General features: G+C 36.5%; 1 protein-coding gene across 8 annotated transcripts in view; it reads right to left on the bottom strand.

The window, feature by feature from the left end:
* FAM135A (family with sequence similarity 135 member A) overlaps window positions 1–20,720 on the bottom strand; it is a 119,954-nt gene extending 99,234 nt beyond the window's left edge. For 5 of the 8 annotated variants that reach the window (XM_047859525.1, XM_047859531.1, XM_047859530.1 and 2 more), the window contains exons 1-5: window positions 20,443–20,720; window positions 18,764–18,852; window positions 5,266–5,355; window positions 3,700–3,815; window positions 1,010–1,089 (exon numbers count right to left, since the gene is read on the bottom strand). In XM_047859525.1, the coding sequence (XP_047715481.1) occupies window positions 1,010–1,089; window positions 3,700–3,776 (157 nt within the window). In that variant the 5' untranslated portion in view covers window positions 3,777–3,815; window positions 5,266–5,355; window positions 18,764–18,852; window positions 20,443–20,720. The remainder of the gene's footprint in view (window positions 1–1,009; window positions 1,090–3,699; window positions 3,816–5,265; window positions 5,356–18,763; window positions 18,853–20,442) is intronic. The other 3 variants (XM_047859527.1, XM_047859526.1, XM_047859528.1) reach the window with 3 other exon arrangements.
* Window positions 20,721–23,042: the final 2,322 nt, after the last annotated feature.

The following is a 23,042-nucleotide window of genomic DNA, read 5'->3' as shown; positions in this document are numbered from 1 at the left end:
TTTAAAAAATAGAGTGAATTATGGTCAGCATAGCTTTAGTGTTAGGTGTATTTTATTTTTAATGATACCTTCAAAATTCATTATTCATATTTGACATATATGTTAACTCACTAGAATGTTTCATTAACCATTTCATTTCCTAAATGTACAGAATGAAACAGAGTATACTGTATCAGGAAAGCTAAAAAATGCCCACTGATTATGTCAGGACCACCAGTTTGGGCTCAAACATTTTAATGCTGGTCTCTCCACAGAATGTAAGTAAATTACTGAACTGCTGTAATATATCCATCTTATACCTTATATATTGCTTTCTGGCATTTGTTTTGTTTTTTGTTTTGTTTTGTTTTTTACTGTAGTTAATCCAGACCAAAACGTAGCTAATAAATATTCTCAAAGGCATACTATAAAACTTTATCATAAAACACCTTTGTAATCATATATCAAATTATATGTACACATTCACTGTATATTTTTAAAAATTACATCTTACATGATGTAATTGATATCACCCCTACTTACGTTTGTTTTCATGGAAATTTCACATACATTCTTTCATTTGTTCTTCACAAGAAATCAAAAGACAAGGAACCTATAATCATGCTTGTTTTACTGAGGCCTTAAATATATTTCTTATAAAAGGTATTATAATGATACCCTTTAGTATCTTATATTTGTAATTAAAAATGGTAATTTTTTTTAAAGGAAGAAGACTTTTTAAAAAATTTATTTATTTTGAGAGAGACAAGGTGTGAGTGGGGGAGGGACAAAAAGAAAAGGGAGAGAGGGAGAATCCCAGGTAGGCTCTGAGCAGGTCAGTGCACAGAGCCCAATGTGCTCAATCCCACAGACTGCGAGACCATGACCTAAGCCAAAATCAAGAGTTGGATGCTTAACCAACTGAGCCACCCAGGCGCCTCCAAAATAAGAATAATTATTAAATGTTATTATTAGCCATTATAATGATGCTTCAGATTTTCTTAAATGTTAAAAGTATTCCTTGGCTTACCTGCTGCATGTAACAAACTAGCTTCTACTCTGTGAGGAACTCTTGGTGGAATTTTCATAGATGCACGTATCTGGTAAAAACTGAAGAAAAATAGACAAAAAAATGATTTCAAAAAATATTTTAAAATATGCAATGCCCCAATATCTATATATCTGTATGCATTAAACAATAAAATTATTCTACTTATATCAGTTTCCCATAATATTTATTACTGGTGAAAAACAACAAGATCCACAGGTCAAATACCAGCATGAATAAAACCCAAAGGGAAACCAGCATATATAAAGATGAATGAGAGAAACAAAAGAAATATATACAGCATTTCTTACTTTAAATGAGAGACTGTCATAGCAACCAGAGGAGTTAGTAAGGCATCTAAGACTTTCACTGCTTAATTTGGTTTATAAATCTGGACTGGCCTTATAACTTGTTTTGGGCAATACCGTCTGGCAGAGATGAAGAATGCTAGTTGCAAGCCTAGGTCTTAAAAGGTCTTCTTGCATAGATTCTCTCTTTGGACCCTGCCTCCTCTGTGAAAATAAGCTGGAGGATGAGAGATCATAAAACAGAACTGAGTCCACCCAAGTAAGGCCATTCTGTATCAGCTAGCACCCAGCCAACCTTCCAGTTGAGTGTGAACTCATAACTGAGCCCAGCAAAGTCAGCCAGGCCAGCCCAGATGATCAAAATCATTCAGCTAATCCACAGACTTGTGAGCAAAAATAAATGTTTATTTTCATTTCAATTCAAACTTTGTGTTTGAAGCTTTGTGTTTATTATTAGTTGCATATTGCCACAATACATATTAATACACAAATTGGTAACTTTGAAGTAGTATGTACCATAAGGAAAACTTCAAATATATGGCATTGATTTGGAGACTAATGTAACAGTTACAATTACAGAAGCAAGAAAAATGGGTAAACTACAGAGATTTTAAAAATGGTAACCCATGTAATATATCACAGAAACTTTTGTAAAATACACTGTCAGCAATAACTTAGAAGAAGTTGGACAATGTATCTAAGAAACTTCGGGACTTGAGCAGGCTAATTTCCAGGAAGAATGATGAAAATGTTAACTCGTTGCTCCTTGCTAAGTATCATAAGGTTTTGCAAGAAAGAGATGAGGTAAAGAAAGAACTAGTCACTTTACAAACAGGACTTAGAGGGAATATAGATGGACTAGAACTTGTTAGATTGGAAAACAAACCCCTTAAAGATTTTCCAAATAAAATGCTGCCATGGACAAAGATCATACCAAGAATATGACTATAAATCCCTTTCTTAAGATTGCTACAGAAACTAAAACAGTGTCTAAGTAGACATTCAATTTGACAAAAGGACTTTTAGGAAATTTAAGGGCATGATCCCACAGAATTCTGATCCCCAAATAGTGATTACATCTAGTAGTCATGTCTCAAAAGACAGTTGTGGGTGTGGGTTCCAGAGCTTGGAATGAACTGTATCAGTCACAGAGAAGCCTCATAAAGTTTTTAAGTAAGTTTTACTAGCCTAAGAACTATCAGCTTAGACTCCCGGGCTGGTCTCATAAGTTGCCTAGTCAACAGAATGGAGTGGAAGTAACAAGAGTGGCAATTCAAGGGGTCCTGCATCCTCTGCTCTCCTTCTTTGACTCTTGTCTCTGCCATAAAAATAAGTTCAGCCTGTCCTGCTGAGAAGTGAGAGACCATGTAAAGCAGAGGACAGCTGTTTTTATTTTTTCAACAAGATGGCAAAGCCAAGAGCAGCCAAAAGTAGTAAAACAAAACAAAGCAAAACAACAACAAAAACTAATAGAAAATCTCTCTCACCCAACTTCTTTTAGTCAGAGTTCCGTTACTACCACTCTTAGTACATTCCTTTAGGTTTTTTTCCCTGAGTTACTGCAAGCACTTCTAAACTGTCCCTTATGCTTCTATTTCTTCTACAACAATCAATCTAATATATCACAATCTTCATCATGTTAGTGTTTATTGTAATAATAGTGATAATTTCATTCTTACTTGGAAACCACTGATGGCTGCCCAAATCCCTACTGTCAACTCTTCTCCAGACACTAAGAGCCCTTCACAAACATAACCTTTCATTTCTTTACTATCTTTTCTTCTGCAATTCTCCTAGAGAATATTTAATTTACTAAATATTCTTTAAAATAGCACATTCATTCCTATTTCCAAGGCTTGATTCATGCTGCTCTCTCCTACCAAGAGTTTTTCACTTTATCTTATGCCTACTTTGAACCGCACTCTCCATAATGACTTTCCTAACATATTAACCCAGAAAAAATGTCTTTCTGTTCTGATTCCTAGAGCACTTTCTATATACACTTCTTGAAAGATCATCATTTTGTTTCCACTTAGCTGTTTTGTGCATATATTTTATTTTTCCCATACACTATAAGCTTTTACAAGCAAAAATGAGATCTTATACATTTTCATAAAAGTCCTTTCAAGGCTCAGTACAAAATCATAAATGCACATTACATATATTCAGCATTATCATTAAATTCATATGAATAATTCTCAAACATCTACTTTAAAATAAAATTTTTCTAAGAAAATAATTATTTGAATACAGTTCATTTTTTTCCTTATATATACTGGAATATAAGTATGTAATTAAATTTAAATGGAAACTGTACACCTTTTCCTATGCAAGATATATAATCTTCATGATTAAAATACACACCCTCTCTGAAATAAATCCACATTGTAGAACTTATTTAGCTCCACAGAGAATTCTACCATTGCTTGAACTTCAGTCATTTTCAATTTATACTCAGAAGACAAATCTGGTGACAGTACCTTGGTAAGAGAAGGCAGAAAAAAAATCACGAGAAGCACAACAAAATGCCAACTTAAGAAAACCATTAATATTTAAACATATTTCAGAGTATGATATATAGGCAGAAAATAAAAATGAAACAATGAAGCAAATTAGTTCAGTGTACCTAACTTAGTCTATCCCAACTAAAGAGCACCAGAATCAACTAAATATACTTACTAATAATTTATGTGCTAAATAACAATAATCTATAATTTCAGGTATGTTCTAACAGAATGTATTTTCTAAGATTTGTTTCCCTTTGTGACATCTAAGTGATAATAAATAATATAGCAAACTGTTAAAAGAAACTCTGGATTTTATCTATTACAGATAAAATAGTAAAGAAAAAAGTAAACAATCTAATTATTCACATTGCACATAAAGGCAACCCCAGAGTCATTCTTTAATTCTTTAATTTCCATTAAAATTCATGAAGGTTTTTTTCTGTTACATGAAGTTCTTAAATTACTATTCATTTTTAAATTTCAAAAAAAAAATTTCCCTCATTAGAAAAGCCTGAAATATTCATTTAAGAGGTTTAAAAAAATATACACAAGCAAAAATAAAAACATTCACGATTCTATCCACTAAAATGTATACTTGGGTATATATTCTTCATATGTGTGTGCATTTGTAAAATTTCTATAAAAATGGGATCAAACCTCATGCATATTTTATAATCTGTTTATTTAACTTTTTGATGAACACCTATGTCAATAAACATAGTTTTATAATATTATTTTCAATTGTTTACTATTATAATTTAAACCATCTCCTATTATTGGGTATTTCAGTGGTTTCCATCTTTTCACTATTTCAAAATAGTGAACTATTTCACTATTTCAAAAAAGTACTGTAACAATCATCTTTATCAATAATACATGCTTTAAAACACAATTCAGAGTTAAGAAAGTGTTGAAAGACAATTCTCCAGTCTCCTGTTTCTGCATGTTTTGCAAGGAGACACTGACTGTCTCTGTTCCATGCTACTTTTCAGGGATATATATTTATCGAACAGTCTTAGAAGTCAGAGATAGTGTCTCATACTGGAACAAAGAGCAAATCTGTTTATTCCATTAGTAGAGATAGTCTCCCCCTGAGGCATAAGTCAGACAGACTTACTATCCATTATAAAAGATTTGGGTCCCCTTAGCTTGGGGTTCCTCTCCTATAATACAAACTACTCACATGCAGGTGTGGCCTGGTACTATAGCTACTGCTACTGCTACTGCTGTGAATACAACCCATCCTTTTCTTAGATCTAGGGGTAGTCTCCTGTCTTCTGCTCACATCCATGGCATTGTGGCAGGCCAACTTGTGCTTGCAAATGGGATAAAATCTCAGACCCTTCATAGTTTTTGAAATAGTTCTTCAGAGAAATTTGATAAATATTCTGATCTCTTAAATAGAAAAGTAACATATTCTTACCTCTGTTGGTTAAAGCTTCATTTTAACATTATTAAATAACCAAACTTGTACTTCCAGTTACTGATTCTTATTGAAAATATATTGTTCCCCCTGTGAGAAAGAAAGAAAATAACATTTTAAACATTTTGTTCTATTTTACACATAAGAAGTCCATTTTAAGGAAACATATGCTTCATTACTTAACAATCTCAATTTATCTAAAAGATCTGTATCTTGCATAAGGCTTAAAAATAAGTTTTAGAGATTTTTCATTCACAGTTTCACTGATACCAATATTAACTATTATATCTTTGTTAAGGATTCACTATATATACTTCAAAGGGCAATAATACATAAGAATACTTTCTTAGTTCAGTGGCTCAAAAACAATCTTCATGAATCTTCAAAATATTATAAGCTTATTAATTTTTTAGATATAAAACTTACCATTTTAAAATAACTCCTTGGGTAGAGTAATTTCTGAAATTATAAACATATGAAATGTGCATGTGTGCATATGTACGTATGTACACACACACACACACACACACACTTGAACTATTTTAAACATTTTGACAAAAAAGAATGCCTGGATATGCTATGGATAGTTTTGTTCACACCCCAAATATTTATAGCCTAAAAAATAAACCACTTGCCCTTGGTAAAATTACCTTAGATACTAAAAATATTAGAATAAAGATCACATTCACTCTTCTTCATAGATTTCTTTTCTTTATCATAAACATATAGACTTTACCACTTTCAATAACTGCTATTTTATTTGTTAGTAATTTATAACTAACATACATTAATATATTAGTTTCAGGTGTACAACATAGTGATTTGCTATTTTTATACCTTATGACCACTTCAATAGTTTTGGTTACCATCTGTCACTATATAAATTATTACATTATTATTGGCTAAATTCCCTATGTTGTACATTACATCTCTGTGATTTATTTATTTTATAACTGGGAATTTATACCTCTTAATTCCCTTCACCTATTTTGCCCATTCCCCTACCTCCATCCCCTCTGACAACTACCAGTTTGTTCTCTGTATCTATGAATCTGCTTCTGTTGTGTTCATTTGTTTTGTTTTAGATACCACATATAAGTGAAATCACATGGTATCTATCTTTGTCTGCCTTTTTTCACTTTGTAAAACACCTTCTAGGTCCCATCATATTGCTACAAATGGCAAGATTTCATTCTTTTTTATGGTTAAGTAATATTCCATTGTATTAATACAGCACATCTTATTTATTCATCTCTTGATGGATATATAGATTCCTTCCATATCTTAACTATTATAAATAATGCTACAATGAATATAGGGGTGCATACATCTTTTGGCATTAGTGTTTTCATTTTCTTTGGATAAATACCCAGAAGTAGAATGAATTACTGGATTGTATGGTATTTCTATTTTTAATACTTTGAGAAACATCCATACTGTCCTCTATGGTGGCTGCACCAATTTACATTACAACCAACAGTGCATGAGGGTTTCCTTTTCTCCACTTCCTCACCAATACTTGTTATTTCTCATCTTTTTGATACTAGTCATTCTGTCTGTTGTGAGGTGGTATCTCATTGTGGTTTTGATTTGCACTTCCCTGATGACTAGTGATGTTGAGCATCTTTTTATGTGTCTGTTGGCCATCTGTATGTCTTCTTTGGAAAAATGTCTATTCAGGTCCTCTGTCCATTTTTTAATTGGGTTGTTTGGGGGTTTTATTGCTATCAAGTTGTAGGAGTTCTTTATATATTTTGGCTATCAACTCCTTATCAGATACATCTTTGCAACTATCTTTTCCCATTCAGTAGGCTGCATTTTTGTTTGGTTGATGGTATCCTTCACTGTGCAAAAGCCTCTCAGTGTGATATAATCTCATTTGTTTATTTTTCCTGTTGTTGCCATTGCCTGAGGAGACATATATATATATATAAAATACTGCTAAGCTCAATGCCAAAAAGCTTACTGCCTATGTTTTCTTTTAGAAGTTTTTTGGATGTAGGTTTTACATTTAAGTCTTTAATCCTTTTGGATTTTTTTTTAATCTGGTATAAAAAAAATGGTCCAGTTTCATTATTTTGCATGTCTCTGTCCAGTTTTCTTAGCACCATTTACTGAATAGATTGTCTTTTCCCCATAGTATTTCTGCCTCCTGTCACAGATTAACTGACCCTATAAGCTGGGTTTATTTCTGGGCTCTCTACTCTGTTACATAGATCTATATGTCTGTTTTTGTGCTAGTACCATACTGTTTTGATTACTACAGCTTTGTAGTATAATTTGAAATCAGGGAGTGATACCTCCAGCTTTGTTTTTTCTTCTCAAGACTGCTTTGATATTTAAGGTCTTTTGTTGTTCCATACAAATTTTAGGATTATTTGTTCTAGTTCTGTGAAAAATGTCAATGGTATTTTGACATGCATTGAACTGAGTCTGTAGATTGCTTTGGGTACTATGGACATTTTAACAATATTAATTTTTCTAATCTATAAGCATGATATATCTTTCCATTTATGTCATCTTCAATTTCTTTCTTCAATGTCTTAACAGTTTTCAGAGTACAGGTCTTTCACCTCCTCGGTTAAATTTATTCCTAGGTATTTTATTCTTCTTGATGCAATTATTTCCCTTTTTCAAAGGGGGAGCATCTTCTTGATAGTGATCTAGTTTTGACCATGCAAATCAGGACAAAACCCCAAAGAATGGTAAAACAAAAAGATGGAAAGATTCTGGACTCCTGAATAGCTTCACAGAGCACAGATGTCCTACCTATCTAGACTGCTCAGCCTTTTATGTCTTATAACTCTTTGTTACAGCAACAACAACTAACCTATACTCTAATATGCCACCCACTGCAAGCTATTTGCAAAATAAGCAGCCAGATGATCCTTTATATACTGCATAACATATATATTTAATACTATACAGTTATACATAATTTGTAGTGTATTTTAATGTTATATAATAATATATATTATTTGAAAAGAACCTAAATTATATCTCTTTCCTCTCTTCCAAACCTTCAGTGGTTTCCCACAATACTCAGTAAAATTCCCTTACGACAGCCTATATGTCGTAAGATACATGTAATCTGTATCTTCTATAACTTCTCTGACCTTATCTCCTACCACTCCGCCCACTAGTTTCCTTGCTATTCCTCAAACACACCAAATATATTCCTACTCCAGGACATTTCCATTTGTTCTCTGGAACACTCTTCCCTCCCAATATTTTATTTTATTTTATTTTATTTTTTTAATTTTTTTTTTTAACGTTTATTTATTTTTGAGACAGAGAGAGACAGAGCATGAATGGGGGAGGGTCACAGAGAGAGGGAGACACAGAATCTGAAACAGGCTCCAAGCTCTGAGCTGTCAGCACAGAGCCCGACGCGGGGCTTGAACCCACGGACCGTGAGATCATGACCTGAGCCGAAGTCAGATGCTTAACTGACTGAGCCACCCAGGCGCCCCTCCCTCCCAATATTTTAATGAATCACTCTTCCACCTCTTTCCAGTCTTGAACTCAAATAGCCCTTTCCTGGGCACACTATCTAAAATAGTAACTCTCAAAAAAAAATAAAATAAATAGTAACTCTCCTGGTACATCCTTTTTCCTCCCTTATGTTTTTTTGTTTTCCCTCAAACTTATCTCCATCTAACAAATGAAAGGCTTTAATTTATTAGTTTTTATTATTTTTCCCCACTAACATGTAAGCTTTATAATGGCAGGAATTCTTCTTCTTTTTTTTTTAATCTTTATTTTTTTTGAGAGAGAAAAAGGCAGAGAGAGAGAGAGAGAGAGAGAGAGCACCTGCCAATAGGGGAGAGGCAGAGAGAGAGGGGACAGAGAATCTGAAGCTGGCTCCACGCTGACAGCAGAGAGCTCAATGCAGGGCCCAAACTCATGAACCACGAGATCATGACCTGAACCAAAGTTGGACGCTTTACTGACCGAGCTACCCAGGTGTCCCTAAGCCACCCAGACACCCTTAAAGGCAGGATTTCTGACTATTCTGTTCACAGCTGTCTCCCCACTGCCTGACACCCAGTAGGCACTCAATTTAATATTTAACAAAGATTTAATAAATTAACATGGACTCTTCCATAAATATTAAATGTAACTATTTTTCTATTTAAACCCAACCAACTTGAAGAAAGGAATTATTACACTGATATAAGGAAAACAAGAGACATGCATGAATAAACTTTTATGATAAAATTCCTTTACTAGCATATGTTCTAGGTCTGTTTGTAACTTCTTTCACTCTTCCTCTCGTATTCTGCTGTTTTTTGTTCTATTGTTACTGTCTCATTTTTCTCAAATCCATGTCTTTTTATTGATTATTCTCTAAGTAGAAATATATAATACATGTACACGTATAGACAGAGTGATGCTGATAAATCTGATTTTCATTCCCCCTCAAAAAAGGAGTAAACAATTATTTTTATGTTTAAGTATTGGTAGAAGAAAAATTTCAAAGAAGGACTAAAGGAAAAGGAGAATAGGCAAAAAGAGAAGGACAAGAAAAACTCAGAGGACTCTCACAGTCAAAGGGGATCTGTGTGATTCTCTTCTCATAAACTCATAAACTTCCCTTTTCCCATTATAGGGAGCAACTGCCACATAGGTATAGCCAATTCTTGCTGGCCCAGAGATGTCAGCAGTTCTAAGTTTTCAAGGAGAAATTGGAAAAATTTTTTTCTAAAGATGAAATCTACTAAACTTCAGATGTTGCCAAACAGCTAAAAAATAAACAAAAACAAACAAACAATACCTATGTAGTTCAAATCAAATTCATCTACAGGGCAAATGCATTTAGAGTTTGCAATCTCTCACTAACACAGATTCTTAGGCATTCTGCTCCTCAGGAAAAGGATCTTTCATGAAACAGAAAAATCCTGGTCTGTTCTCTCTTAAGAATGAAAGAAGGTGAAGAAAGAACATCTTTCCTTTTACCCAGATGATGTCTGGGAACTCTGCTCCACAGTCGGCTTGCTGGCTTAGAATCTGTCACTTTAATCTGAGCATTTGGAGCTACGGGGATAAGCTGATTTACCTGAGACTAAATTGTTCTTTCTGTTTCCTGGACCTGGCAAAGTAGCTAAACAGAATAATTTGAGAGGTCTGTTGAAGTAGGATTCCTTCCTGGGCCATTACCTAGGTCCCTAAGAAAATTTAGCTGACTAAACTACAAACTCCAATCCAAAGAAGGCACTGGGGACCTCAAACAGAAACTGACTCTGATACCACATGGGAAATTTATACTGAAAGGCTCTTACACTGACAGGGAGAACAATCTGACAATTACCTTATAATACCTCAGGAAAATATAGCTTACTTCCAAAGAAACAAAGTCACCTGTTAACCTGCAAGAGAAGTTCTTGGCCCTCTAGAGCTGCTCTGTCCAACACAGTGGCCCCTAGACACACCTGGCTATTGAACAATTAAAATGTGACTACGGTGACCGAAGAACTGAATTTTTAATTTTAAAGTAATTTAAATTTTATTTATTTTTTTTAGTAATTTAAATTTTAATCCAAACACTAACACAGTATAAATTTTTCCACTGAACATAACTTTATCATTTTGATAGGACTATGTTCTATTTTAACTTTTAAAAATGTAGTACACTAATTGAGATATGCTCTAAGCATAAAGTACACACTAGATTTCAAAGACTTAGTACAGAAAAAGAACATAAATATCTCATTAATATGTTTATATATTTATCACATCTTGAAATATTTTAGATATGTTGGGTTAAATAAAATATATTATAAAAATTAATTTTCCCAGCTTATTTTATTTTTTAAAATGTAGCTACTAGAAAGTTTTAAATTACATATACAAAGGTCTATTGAATATGTTAGTCTAGGAATACCAAGCCATCTCTTTAACTGATGGAATGTGTAGTAACTGCCCCAGAAATAGCACTAGGTGCATAAAAACCATGCATATTTTCTAAGACTATAGAGATGTTCACTCCCATCAGATCAGCTGAGAGACCTCCAATATCCACAAAGGGGAGTCCAGATATGGAGATCTAGAAAAATGTGGGAGATGTTCATACATCATCTATACTAATCCTAAAGCAAAAGCTTTTTGAACCATTTTGAACACAGTCTGAATTCATAAGTGTTATCAGAAGTCTATAAGGATGTGGAAATATCTGAAACTAAGAGGCACAGCTTAGAGGTTCCTTAAGATGAACTGGAGACCACAAGGGATGACCAGATCCTCTCACAGAAATAAAAAAACTAACAGCCTTGACTCAAACTGCAGACCCAAAATATATGCCCTAAAGATGGATGTTCTTTCTCCTAAGGAAGAGAGTAAAGGAGTTGAAAAATTAGAACTCTGAGACACTCCCTTTGCCAACACAAGGAATAAAGGAATCACTTCTATCAATTACAGAGCCAACAACTCCAGCTTCTAGATTCTATCCCCAAGTTAGCAGCCATGGCACAAATGGGTCCAGCGATGACAGGCTGAATAATGATGCCTAATCTTATGTAGAAGATACTAAAGACATAACGTAAGGCAAAAATCAATTATGGGCCAACTTAATCTTAAAATTCCCCTAGAAAGGCTCCACATTGACAATCAATATACCATTTACCAGTGAGTAAAACACGTTTCACTTTGTTTTCCAGCTTTAGGAAAAAATTCACTGTTTCTTCAGCTGAACACTAAACACAGTAACCTTGCTTTTAGGGGCCATATTGTACAAAAAATAAACACATCTTTAAATGTTCATATTCAATATAGCAAGAAACTCCAAATATGACAGACATATAGGAACTGATACCAAATGAAGGAACAACACATTCAAGCCCAAATAGATGAGGGGTTTACACTTTGAGAGAGATGTGGGGCCTGAGACTGACATTTGGGATCTGGGACCAACAGAGGAAAGCATCTAATACGTACAGTTCAATTCAAATATGTTAAATATGAATATGATGGGAACAAAGAAGGAGGTTAACTCAATCCATTTGTTACTAGCTAGTCAGCTTTGGATTCATCTTCTTGGGCCTTCTCCTAATGAATAAGCAGGAAGCTCAAAATAGGAGCACCTTCAGAAGCCTTCAAAATGCTGTTCTCCTAACTTTGTGAAAAAAGTACTCTTATAACAGTCAAGTGCTACAGCAAACTGAGAAAAGTCTGAAGATGTGTACTTTGGGTGTGGGAGTGTGCTGAGCTGCCACCTTTTCTAAATCCCACTCACCTAGAGCATTGTAGAACTCCAATCTACATAGGCTCAGGCCCCTACAGTCTTTGAGCTAATCCTGACCAAGTCAGACTACACAACAGCAAACTGAGAACAATCAACCAGTGATATCTAGATTAGTCGTGCATCCCTAACCCTGCCATCTGGTATAATTCTGGCCACCTAAATTGGTTAAGTCTACATTGGTTGGTTCAGTCTAAATATCAGTCTAAATATCTAAACATCTGAATATGTTATTTCTTGATTTACATTTAGTTCTCTTTCTGTTTGGCTGAAGCCCTGACACCCTTCTCAGCTTTATAAGCTCCCTCTTGCAGGGGCTAAACATGCTAAGTCACTGTATTATATCCTGCTCTAAAATGGCCAAGCCACCTGTCACTTGCCTGACTCTGAAGTTCATACCATTCAGATGGCTTTTAACTCTCTTTTTGCCTTCACAATATTTCACATGCACAACACACTTTCATCAGTAACATCTCTCATTTCAAAAACTGATTCACAGTGAAGATGAGCTTATCTACTAAGGAAGATGTAAATTAAGGAAGATCACTGGTCTAGAAACTTTTGCTGCTAGTGATTACTCATCACAATGAATTCCTGAGAGTCAGCCATATGCTATACTGCCCAAATTACAGAAATATTTAAGAAGAGAAAAGAGTACTAAATTCTTCTCTTTTAGAGACAGGGGAAGAGGAGACCTTCCAAAGGGAAAATAATGAGAACAGCTTGATAGACAAAGTATATTTGAAATAGCTGTATGTTTCTCTACTGATATCAGATATAAACCCAACAGCACTATCAAATTGAAACCAAATACAAACATTCAGAACTTTTTGGAGTACCTACTATTATACCAGTAACTTTATGTGATTTCATTTAATTCTCATAAAAATCTGAAAAGAGCTATTATTACTCCACTTTACAGGTAAGGGAACTAAAGAGCAAAACGTGTATACAACTTATCTAAGATTACAGTTAAGAAATAATGGAAAAACGACAAAACCTTCAAATGTGCCAAACTACATGGCCTAAATTTAAACTTACATAATTGTAAAGTCCACACCTGACCTGTTTTGGAAATAGACTGAATAATCATCAAGCCATGAGATAAATATGCCCCCACTAAAAGAAAAACTGACATCAGAATGCAGCATTAATGAAAAAAATAATCCTTGATAAATTAACCACATTTAATTTTCCAAGTAATTAGCATTTTTCTCTAATTATGAAATCTTCAAATGTCTCACATCCCACACCTAGAAACACAAAATCTGAAATTGTAAAGGCACTGTTATCTTCTAATTTCTTTAAAATTTGGTTTTGAACAGTTATTATCTAATAAAAGAGAAATACATGATTACTAATCTTAGAACTGGCACTTAGATTAAGAAGAAAGCATTCTCAAAACAAAATACTGTTCACTTTGGCGGTGCGTGGGTGGCTTAGTAGGTTAAGTATCTGAGTCTAAATTTCAGCTCAGGTCATGATCACCATTCGTGAGACTGAGCCCCATGTCAGGCACTAGGATTCTCTTTCTCTCTCTCTCTCTCTCTCTTTTTGCCCCTCCCCCAGCTCATGCACATGCTCTCTCTCTCAATCAAAATAAATAAATAAGCATTAAAAAAAAAACATTCTTCACTTTGGATAACTGTATTAATGTGATAGAAAATCCGTACAAAGAATTTTTTTTAAACACTGAAAGAATGTTGGTAACTTCTGAGAGTATTCCCATGGTTGACTTACTAAATGAGAATGACATAAACAGACAAATAACTTCTATTGCTCATTATGGGACACTTAATGAAAGCTACCTCTGACATTATATCAACAATGAGAAAACAGATTTAATTTATTAAACCCAGCTCACATAAACTTTTCAGGGACACATCAATGACATAAAACAAATCTGCCAGTAACTTAATACAGAATTCCTTTGAATGTAGTATGTTATTATTTACTTAAAAAAAAAACAAGAATAGTCCAAATGACCAAAAACTAGTTACCTCTTTTAACATGAAGAGAAATTCACAAAGAACCACAGCCATTATCTACTACCTAGTTCAGGGAGCTGCCCAGCATCCCTTAAAATATTTCATCATATTGGTTATCTCAACAGACAACAAAGCTCAGAACCAGAACAAAAATAAGTATAATGCTGTCTTCGAAAAATATTATTTTTTAAAAAAAATTTGGGGGACGCCTGGGTGGTTCAGCCAGTTAAGTGTTTGACTTTGGCTTAGGTCATGATCTCACGGTCCATGAGTTCAAGTCCCACATTGGGTTCTGTGCTGACAGCTCAGAGCATGGAGCCTGCTTCAGATTCTGTGCCTCCCTCTCTGTTTCTCCCCCACATGTGCTCTGTCTCTCTGTCTCTCAAAAATGAATAACTATAAAAAACAATTTAAAAAATTTTTTAAATATTTATTTATTTTGAGAGAGAGACAGAGTGTGAATGGGGGGGGGGAGGGGGAGAGACAGGGAGACACCGAATCCAAAGCAGGCTCCAGGCTCCTAGCACAGAGCCTGACACAGGGCTCAAATTCATGAATGGTGAGATCATGACCTGAGCTGAAGTTGGATGCTTAACCTACTGAGCCACCCAGGAACCCCTCTTTGAAAAATATTCTAAGAAGCAAACAATGTTTTCATAAAAGTCTATGCTATCTTGCTTTCTTTAGTCTAGCAGTAACTTTGACGTCAGAGAGATGTGGCTTCTAATCCAGACTTACTAAATCTTACTTTTCTCAAATGGGGAAATATTTGTAACTTCTAGGTCAAAAGGTAAGAATTAAAAAGATTTTATACACACACACACATGAAGCCATAAGCATGGTACTTGGTACATGGTGCACAATAAATAGCTGATACTATGATTTTATTTTATGTCAACTTTTTTTCCTTTTTTTATTAGGTTTTTATTTTAATTCCAGTATAGTTAAAATACAGTGTTATATCAGCTTTAGGTGTACAATAAAGTGATTCAACAATTCCTTACATCTCAATATGTTAATTTTTTTTAAATAGGCTTCATGTCCAGCACATAGCCCAAAATGCAGGACTTGAATTCATGACCCTGAGATCAAGACTTGTGCTGAGATCTAGAGTCAGATGCTTAACTGATAAGGTGCCCCTTATCTCAATTTTTAAAATAAGACTTCATTTAGAGAAACAATGTAACTCAACTAAATAGGTTTTTATTACCAGTTTCAATTTCGTGGTTTAAAAATATTGTGATTTAGGAGGTGCCTAGGTGGCTCAGTAGGTTAAGCGATCAGCTCTTGGTTTCAGCTTAGGTATGATCTTGCAGTTTGTGAGATAGAGCCCCATGTCGGGCTCTGCTCTGACTGCGTACAGCCTGCTTGGGATTCCCTCTCTCCCTCTCTCTCTACCCCTCCCCTGCCTGTGCTTGCACTCTCTCTCTCTCAAAATAAATAAACTTAAAAATACGTATTGTCATTTACAGGCCATCAGACCTTAAAGGGAAAAGAGTTGGCTTCCACTAAGATCTCAGGTGTTGAGAAAAACCAGGGGAAAAAAGAAGGAAACGTGAATATTACAACTCCCTATTCAAAAATTTTTTCTACTGATTTCACTCCCTAAAGACATTTCTTTGGTTCCCCCTAACTGGAAGGCTATTTCAGAACTCTTCTACAAAACTGGGGCCCTTGGCAAGCATTATATTATATAATTATCATACTTTGAAATAAAATTACTAATTTTATAGAATAGGACTAGTGACACCTATACTCTAATCATACCCTCCTGAGGAAAAGAATGAATTTTCAGTAAGCCTGAGGACAAATGAGGGTGGTTTTAACATATGGGGTCCTCAATTCCAGAAGACAAAGGTGATGGCAAAGGAAATATAGGCTTCTAAGGTCTGAAACTGTGACTGTCAATAAGCCCTGACCTTGCTGTTTAGACATTTACAGTGAACAGTACTTCCAGTTGCAGGCCATGACTTACTGGCAACTTGAAGACATCAAGCAGCAGATGTCAGAGATACCAATGACCTAAAAACAATCTTGAATGAAGCAGCTGCATCCCATAAGACAACTTCAAGGGGATTTCAAAAAGGAATACTTCTATTTTTGATTATATTAAGAACTGTAGTAAAAGGACATTTCATAAAACTTGACAGAAATGTTCCAAAATACTATTAATTATAGACGTCTATATTGATAATATAATGTAGAAATACTTTCTGTATTATGGATGGTGTAAAGAGACTTAATCCCATAAAAGGAAATATGCTATATTTTCTCAGGATATTGTTTTGGTTGAGAGATAGCTCATAAGGATTATTTCATCAAAATAAGAAGGCGTTATTCAAGCAGGAGAGACCTGGTATAATCTGGGATAATATGCCTGGCACCTCTATATTCCTGTTAAGAAAAAAGAGGCTAATTTTTATTAAATTTAGCACATTACTGATAACTAAGTATGCATTTATTAAAAAATGCTTATCTTTAAAAATAAAATGGTGAAACCCATTATGGAGCTGTTTCACTCTTCCTTCTGAAAAATCTAGACCTAACAACCAGTGCTTTGTAACTTTTCTAAAAAATCATTGAGTTCATTAAGCTTTTATTTTTGTATCACCATTCTGCTTATTCTTATTCATTTCCAGACTTTCTTCTTGACAAACAACTCAAGGAAAAGAAAAAAAAAAAACACATTCCTCGAGGTGCCTGGGTGGCTCGGTCGGTTAAGCATCCAACTTTGGCTCAGGTCATGACCTCACAGTTCGTGAGTTCGAGCCCTGCATCAGGCTCTGTGCTGACAGCTCAGAGCCTAGAGCCTGCTTCCTATTCTGTGTCTCCCTCTCTCTCTATCCCTCCCCCACTCATGCTCTGTGTGTCTTTCTCTCTCTCTCAAAAATAAAGACATTAAAAAATAAAAAAAAAACACATTCCTCATTTCAAATCTATGTGCACCCACCTCTAGCCATTCACTTAAATACGCACAGATACATACCACCACATTCACTTTTAAGCAGTTTTTCCTCAATACGCAGAATCAAAGTGAAGGAAATTCTTGCCCTTTCTAATTCCTAAACAACCCCCACTGTCAAGGGTATATTTCTACAATAAACAAAACTAAAATATAAGACAACAGAAAATTATGTAGGTAACCAAAGTGACATGAATAACTCCTACATTTTTCAGTGTCAAATCCTGACAAAGGGCATTTTAATTCTATATACTGAATGCAACAGTATCTGTTTCATTGTAATATGAACATTAGTATAAGCTAGTATATAGTTCACCAGCACTCTACTAGATTTTTCACAGAAATTAAATTAAAATTAAATTAAAAAACTGAAGTTCCAGTTTGATCTGGAATTTAAGCATTCAATTATTCTCTTACACAGTCTAAAAGAGATGGAAATAAAGTATTTATATAGCAAGTTTTGCCTGTGGTGGCCCTAAGTATCTTTAAATAAGGCTTTCTTTGCCACTGAAAGATCACTGAGTGGCCACCTTTTTTACCCACTTATTACAGGTAGAAACACCTACCTATAGAGGTTAAGTGGCTTCTACAAATTAATATCATGAGTCATCATAATAGTTTAGACTTTCTTAATGTTTATTTACTTTTGAGAGAGACAGAGAGAGAGAGAGAGAGAGAGAGAGAGAGAGAGAAAGCACACGACTGGGGGACAGACAGAGAGAGGGAGACACCGAATCTGAAACACGCTCCAGGCTCTGAGCTGTCAGCACAGAGCCCGACCTGGGGCTGGAACTCATGAACTGTGAAATCATGACCGGAGCCGAAGTTAGGCACTTAACAGACTGAGCCACCAGATCCCCCTAGTTTAGATCTTCTGACTTCAAGTCCTGTGCCTGTTGTCCACCATAATTTTTTTTTTAATTTCTAAGAGCACAGAATCAACACACACACACACACACACAAAAAAAACACAACAAGAATTTGTAGGCATTTACTTTTTTCATGAATTGCTACCTAAAAATAAAAAAAGATTTGTCTTTGAAAGATGGAAAGCTTCCTGCAGAAGCAGCAGTTATCTATTTGCATTGGAAAAATCACTTTAAAAAAGTCTTAAAAGTTGAGGAGTTCGTCACTTCTTACCACACACAATAATTGCTGGTTCTTCCAACAGAGGTGTGGCTTAATGACACTGGATCCTAAATTGTATTTCCCTCCACTTTTATTTCTAGTATCACTTTGAATAAGAAACTACATTTTTTTGCCTTGGTGTCTCCCTTCTGTACAACAGAAACAGAAAAATTTAAGTCCTACCTGACATAGACAATGTAAGGAAGAATTTACTGTTTGTGGACTGCTTTGAGATTCCAGAATGAAATACATAATCCAGTTGATCTTCAACCCTAGAATAAAGGCAAACTTCACTGAAAGTAACTGCTTCAGCAGATGCCTTCAAAATAAAATACTACACCATTATTTAAACAGAGCGGTTTTATGTAAATTAAATGGTGGGGGCTCCAACACTGGTTAGAAAGGTCTTTTGCCCAATTCAAAAATTTAATACTTCTATTCTCACATGTTTTTCATTCAGTAGGCACATTACACCTATTCTTAAATTAGTAGAAATTATATGCATTTATTAAAGAGAACAGAGACCCTCAAGAAAATGATGCAATCAGTTGCAATAGTAAATATATAAAATAGCAAATTAACGAATTCTCTAAAATAAAATTTGTTAAATTTCATTTAAGGTCAGCTCTTGGACAACTGTATTTACTGAAGGGCAACAAAATTTCCAAATTTTAACCTTATGTTTGTAGATCAGCTTTTAACAAATCTTAACCCTTTATACTTTCATCAAGTCTATATTCAACTTACTTCTTCTGACATATAAACGTAATTCTTAGAAATTAAAGGTTCGATCAGTAAATATAAGAGGTTTATTGCTACTGTCACTCTTTTGATGATATTCCCAGTAAGGGAAGAAAAGAGATAAGAGATTTTATTAAATTGGAGGCTGAATTAAGAATACTAAGAGGATACCTAGCTTAGGTAGAAAGCACAAGAGACAACTCTTCAGAGATATAATGAAAAGTAAAACAGACTGAAGAGGCTATGAAAAAGCAAAAAAACAAAACAAAACAAAACCTCAAAACACCAAAAGCAGTTTGAGAGAGAGAGAGAGAGAGAGAGAAACACCCAAGATTAGATAACAGAAATAAAGGAATAAAGGAAAAGGACGGGAGGACGCGAGCCATCAGACGGAAACTGATGAAACAGGGTACCAAAAAGAGCTAAAGATTATGGGAGTAAGGGCCTGCGAAGGTAAGGTGGGGCACCGAAGGAACTCCAGCGCAAAACATTAAAGCAAACACAGAATCGTAAACTCAAAAAAGAGAACGAAGATGTGCCGACAGGAGAAAAATGAGAAGAGAGCCAAGGAAGAAATCACAGAGGCAAACTTGGTCGGTGAGGGTAAGGAGAGTCAGGAAGAAGAGCCAGACTAGGGATGCACAGCGAGATGGAAGCAATCGAGGGGAGCAAAAGGATACACTGCCTCAACGGAGAGACCAGCCGAGCGAAAGGGCACGTGGGAGGAGGGGATGAAAGAGCAGAACTACGAAAGAGGGGTAAAGGGAGGACAGAGCGGCGAGGATGGAGCAGACGGCGAAGGGCAGGCGAGGTCTGGGAACTGGAGTGAGGTTCAGGAAGAGCCGGCCGAAGAACATGCCGCAGGGGCAGGGGCGGCAGGGAGCACCCGGTGAGCGCCGTGGCTCCTCGCCACCCGGAGGGCACTCTGCACAGCCGTCCCCACCGACCTTCAGCGGGCCCAGGGCTGGGCTCCGACCGGCAGCCGCCGGACGAGGGGCCGCAGCGGGCGAGCGGGGACAAGGAGAAGGAGGCCGCTTCCTGCCGGGCCCGTGGGAAAGAGGGAGGGAGGGAGGGGTCCTGGGTGTAGGGAACCCGGGGAGACGGTGAAGACAGAGGCTTACCTTTCGCCGGGTTCGGCCTCCTCCACTGCCTGTCGGACGGAGGAACTCGTTGTCCTGCTGGAAAAAGACGGCCCTACCCGGGTCAGCACCATCCCGCCCCGGGCCCCCTCACATCGCCATCGCAGCAACCGCAACCACCGCAGCGGAGGAGCCGGTTCGTCACCGCCGCTCGGCTACCGGCCCACCACGGCCAGTGAGCATGCGCAGTCGCCCCAATCTCGAGGGATTCCCGGCCAGCCAGCGCTACCTGCGATCAACAGGTCTCCGGCCCTGCGGCCCCGCCCCCGGCCTTCTCTCGCCTCCCCGTTCCTCCCTGGTCCCTCCCCTCTCTGAGGCTAGGCCCCGCCCCTTGCAGACACTTAGCCCCTCCCCTCCCCCCGCGTTCCAAGCCTCTCAAGCGCCAGTGCCAACAGATTTCGGGATTTATCCACTCTATTCGGCTATCCCAAGCTCTCGCGAGAACGGGAGTTTTGCGTCAATAAAATGCGCGAACGCCTGTAGAAGTGTCTGACTAGGGGTTTAAAGAAACAAGGCGAGAGTCTGTGTTTCATGCTGAAGAGGAGGGTATAGGAGGATCGCAAAAGGAGGGAGTGCTAAGACTTCAGCTCTATTTCTCACGTTGATTTTTATTCGCTCTTCCTGACCTTTTGGCTGCCGTCCTGGATAAAGAGCCTTGTCCCTGCGCTACTCCCCTTGCGCAGTAGGAAAGGAAGCTGCAGGAAATCCACGCTGGCTCAAAACTGCTGGCTTTTAGGGACTTCTTGCATTTTTGGAGAAATCGTGGATGCTGCTATGGTTACTGCTAGGTTACTGATGCCCACAAAGGCGGGGAGAGGGGGCGATGAAGTGAAGTCTTTAGCTTTGAAATTCCATTAAAAGAAGCCTATGATTTGGTTAGCCCGTGAAGGATAATCTTGTGATTTACTTTCTCATCCCGGTTTCTGAATGTAATCCAGGCGAATTTTTTGTAGCTGTGTTACTAAAGCAAAGTTAATGAAAAAAAGGAAATTGTGGCTGTGGTGTGTGTTAAAAGTGAATTTGGAGGATGAATAGTGTTGATGGGTGTAGAACAATGAGCGTACTTAATGGCACTGAACTGTAGTTATAAAAAGGTTAAAATGGTAAATTTTGTAGGTATGTTTCAATAAAAATGAATTCAAAAGAAAAGGGTTTGTGCACTTATTTGGGAATACAGATCTTCCTTGAGTTATGACAGAGTTATGACCTTATAAACCCATCATATATTGAGAATATTGTGAGTTGGGGGTGCCTGGGTGGCTCAGTTGATTAAGCATCCCGCTCTCCATCTTAGCTCAGGTCATGATCTCAATGGTGTCTGACGAGGCCCTCTGTCAGGTTCTGCTCCAGCAACACAGAGCCTTTTCGGAATTCTCTCCCCCTCTCTCTGCCCCTACCCCACTGGTAGTGCACTCTCTCTTTGGAAATAAATACTTAAAAAAAATCGGGGTGCCTAGGTGGCTCAGTCAGTTAAGCATCTGACCTCGACTCAGGTCATGGGCTCAGGTCATGATCTTGCTGTTTGTGGGTTTGAGTCCCTTGTTGGGCTCTGTGCTGACAGCTCAGAGCCTAGGGCCTGCTTGGGATTGTGTGTCTCCCTTTCTCTGCCCCAACCCTACTTGCGCGCTCTCTCTCTCTCAAAAAAAATAAAAAAATAAAAAATAAAAAATATTGAGTTGAAAATGTATGAAATACATCTAACTTACAAAGCATACACAGCCTAGCCTAGCCTCCCTTAAATGTGCTCAGAATACCTACATTAGCCTGCAGTTGGGCAAAACCATGTAACACAAAGCCTATTTTATACTAAAATGTTGAATATGTCATATAATTTCTTGAATACTGTACTGAAATTGAAAAACAGAATGATTCTAAGTGGATTCGTTGTTTATCTTCAGGATTGCATGGTTGACTGGGAGCTTTGGCTCACTACCACTGCCCAGTATTGTGACAGTATACTGCATTCTGCCAAAAAAATTATTTTTTCAAAATTTGAAGTTTGTTTTCTACTGAATTCTTACCACTTTCTCACCATAGTAAAGTTGTAAGTGGTAAGTCAAGCCATCATAAGTAAGGGACCATCTGTAATGATGCCCCGTAGCCCAGGCCATTTGAGGGATAGGTTTTGAATATAATTTATCTTCTGGTTTTTCTTCATCTTAGTATGTATTTCTAACATGATTCTGTGTGCCCTGTTATCCTATTATTACCAGTCTATTAGCATTTGAATGAATGGTCTGCTTTCCTGGTTCCTAATCTCTTTTTTTAAATAGCCAAATACCATTTTAATATCCTTTCTCATAAGGGCCTTTATTGTTTATTTTGTGATTTGAATTTATAGGCTCAAAACTGAAAGGCTTTTTTATTCCTTTAGTTCTTCATCTCTTAGAAAAAATATATTAAATATTCCATTATTTGCATTTACACATCTATCCCCTCCCTAAAATACACCCTGTGCTAAGATGCCTTCTCTGTTATGTGTTCTTTTTATTCAAATCACATTTTTTTTTTAAATTTTTTTTTTCAACGTTTATTTATTTTTGGGACAGAGAGAGACAGAGCATGAACGGGGGAGGGGCAGA

The sequence above is a fragment of the Prionailurus viverrinus genome, chromosome B2 (assembly GCF_022837055.1).
Source record: "Prionailurus viverrinus isolate Anna chromosome B2, UM_Priviv_1.0, whole genome shotgun sequence".
Lineage (NCBI taxonomy): Eukaryota > Metazoa > Chordata > Mammalia > Carnivora > Felidae > Prionailurus > Prionailurus viverrinus.
This window is presented reverse-complemented; position numbering and strand designations above follow the sequence as displayed.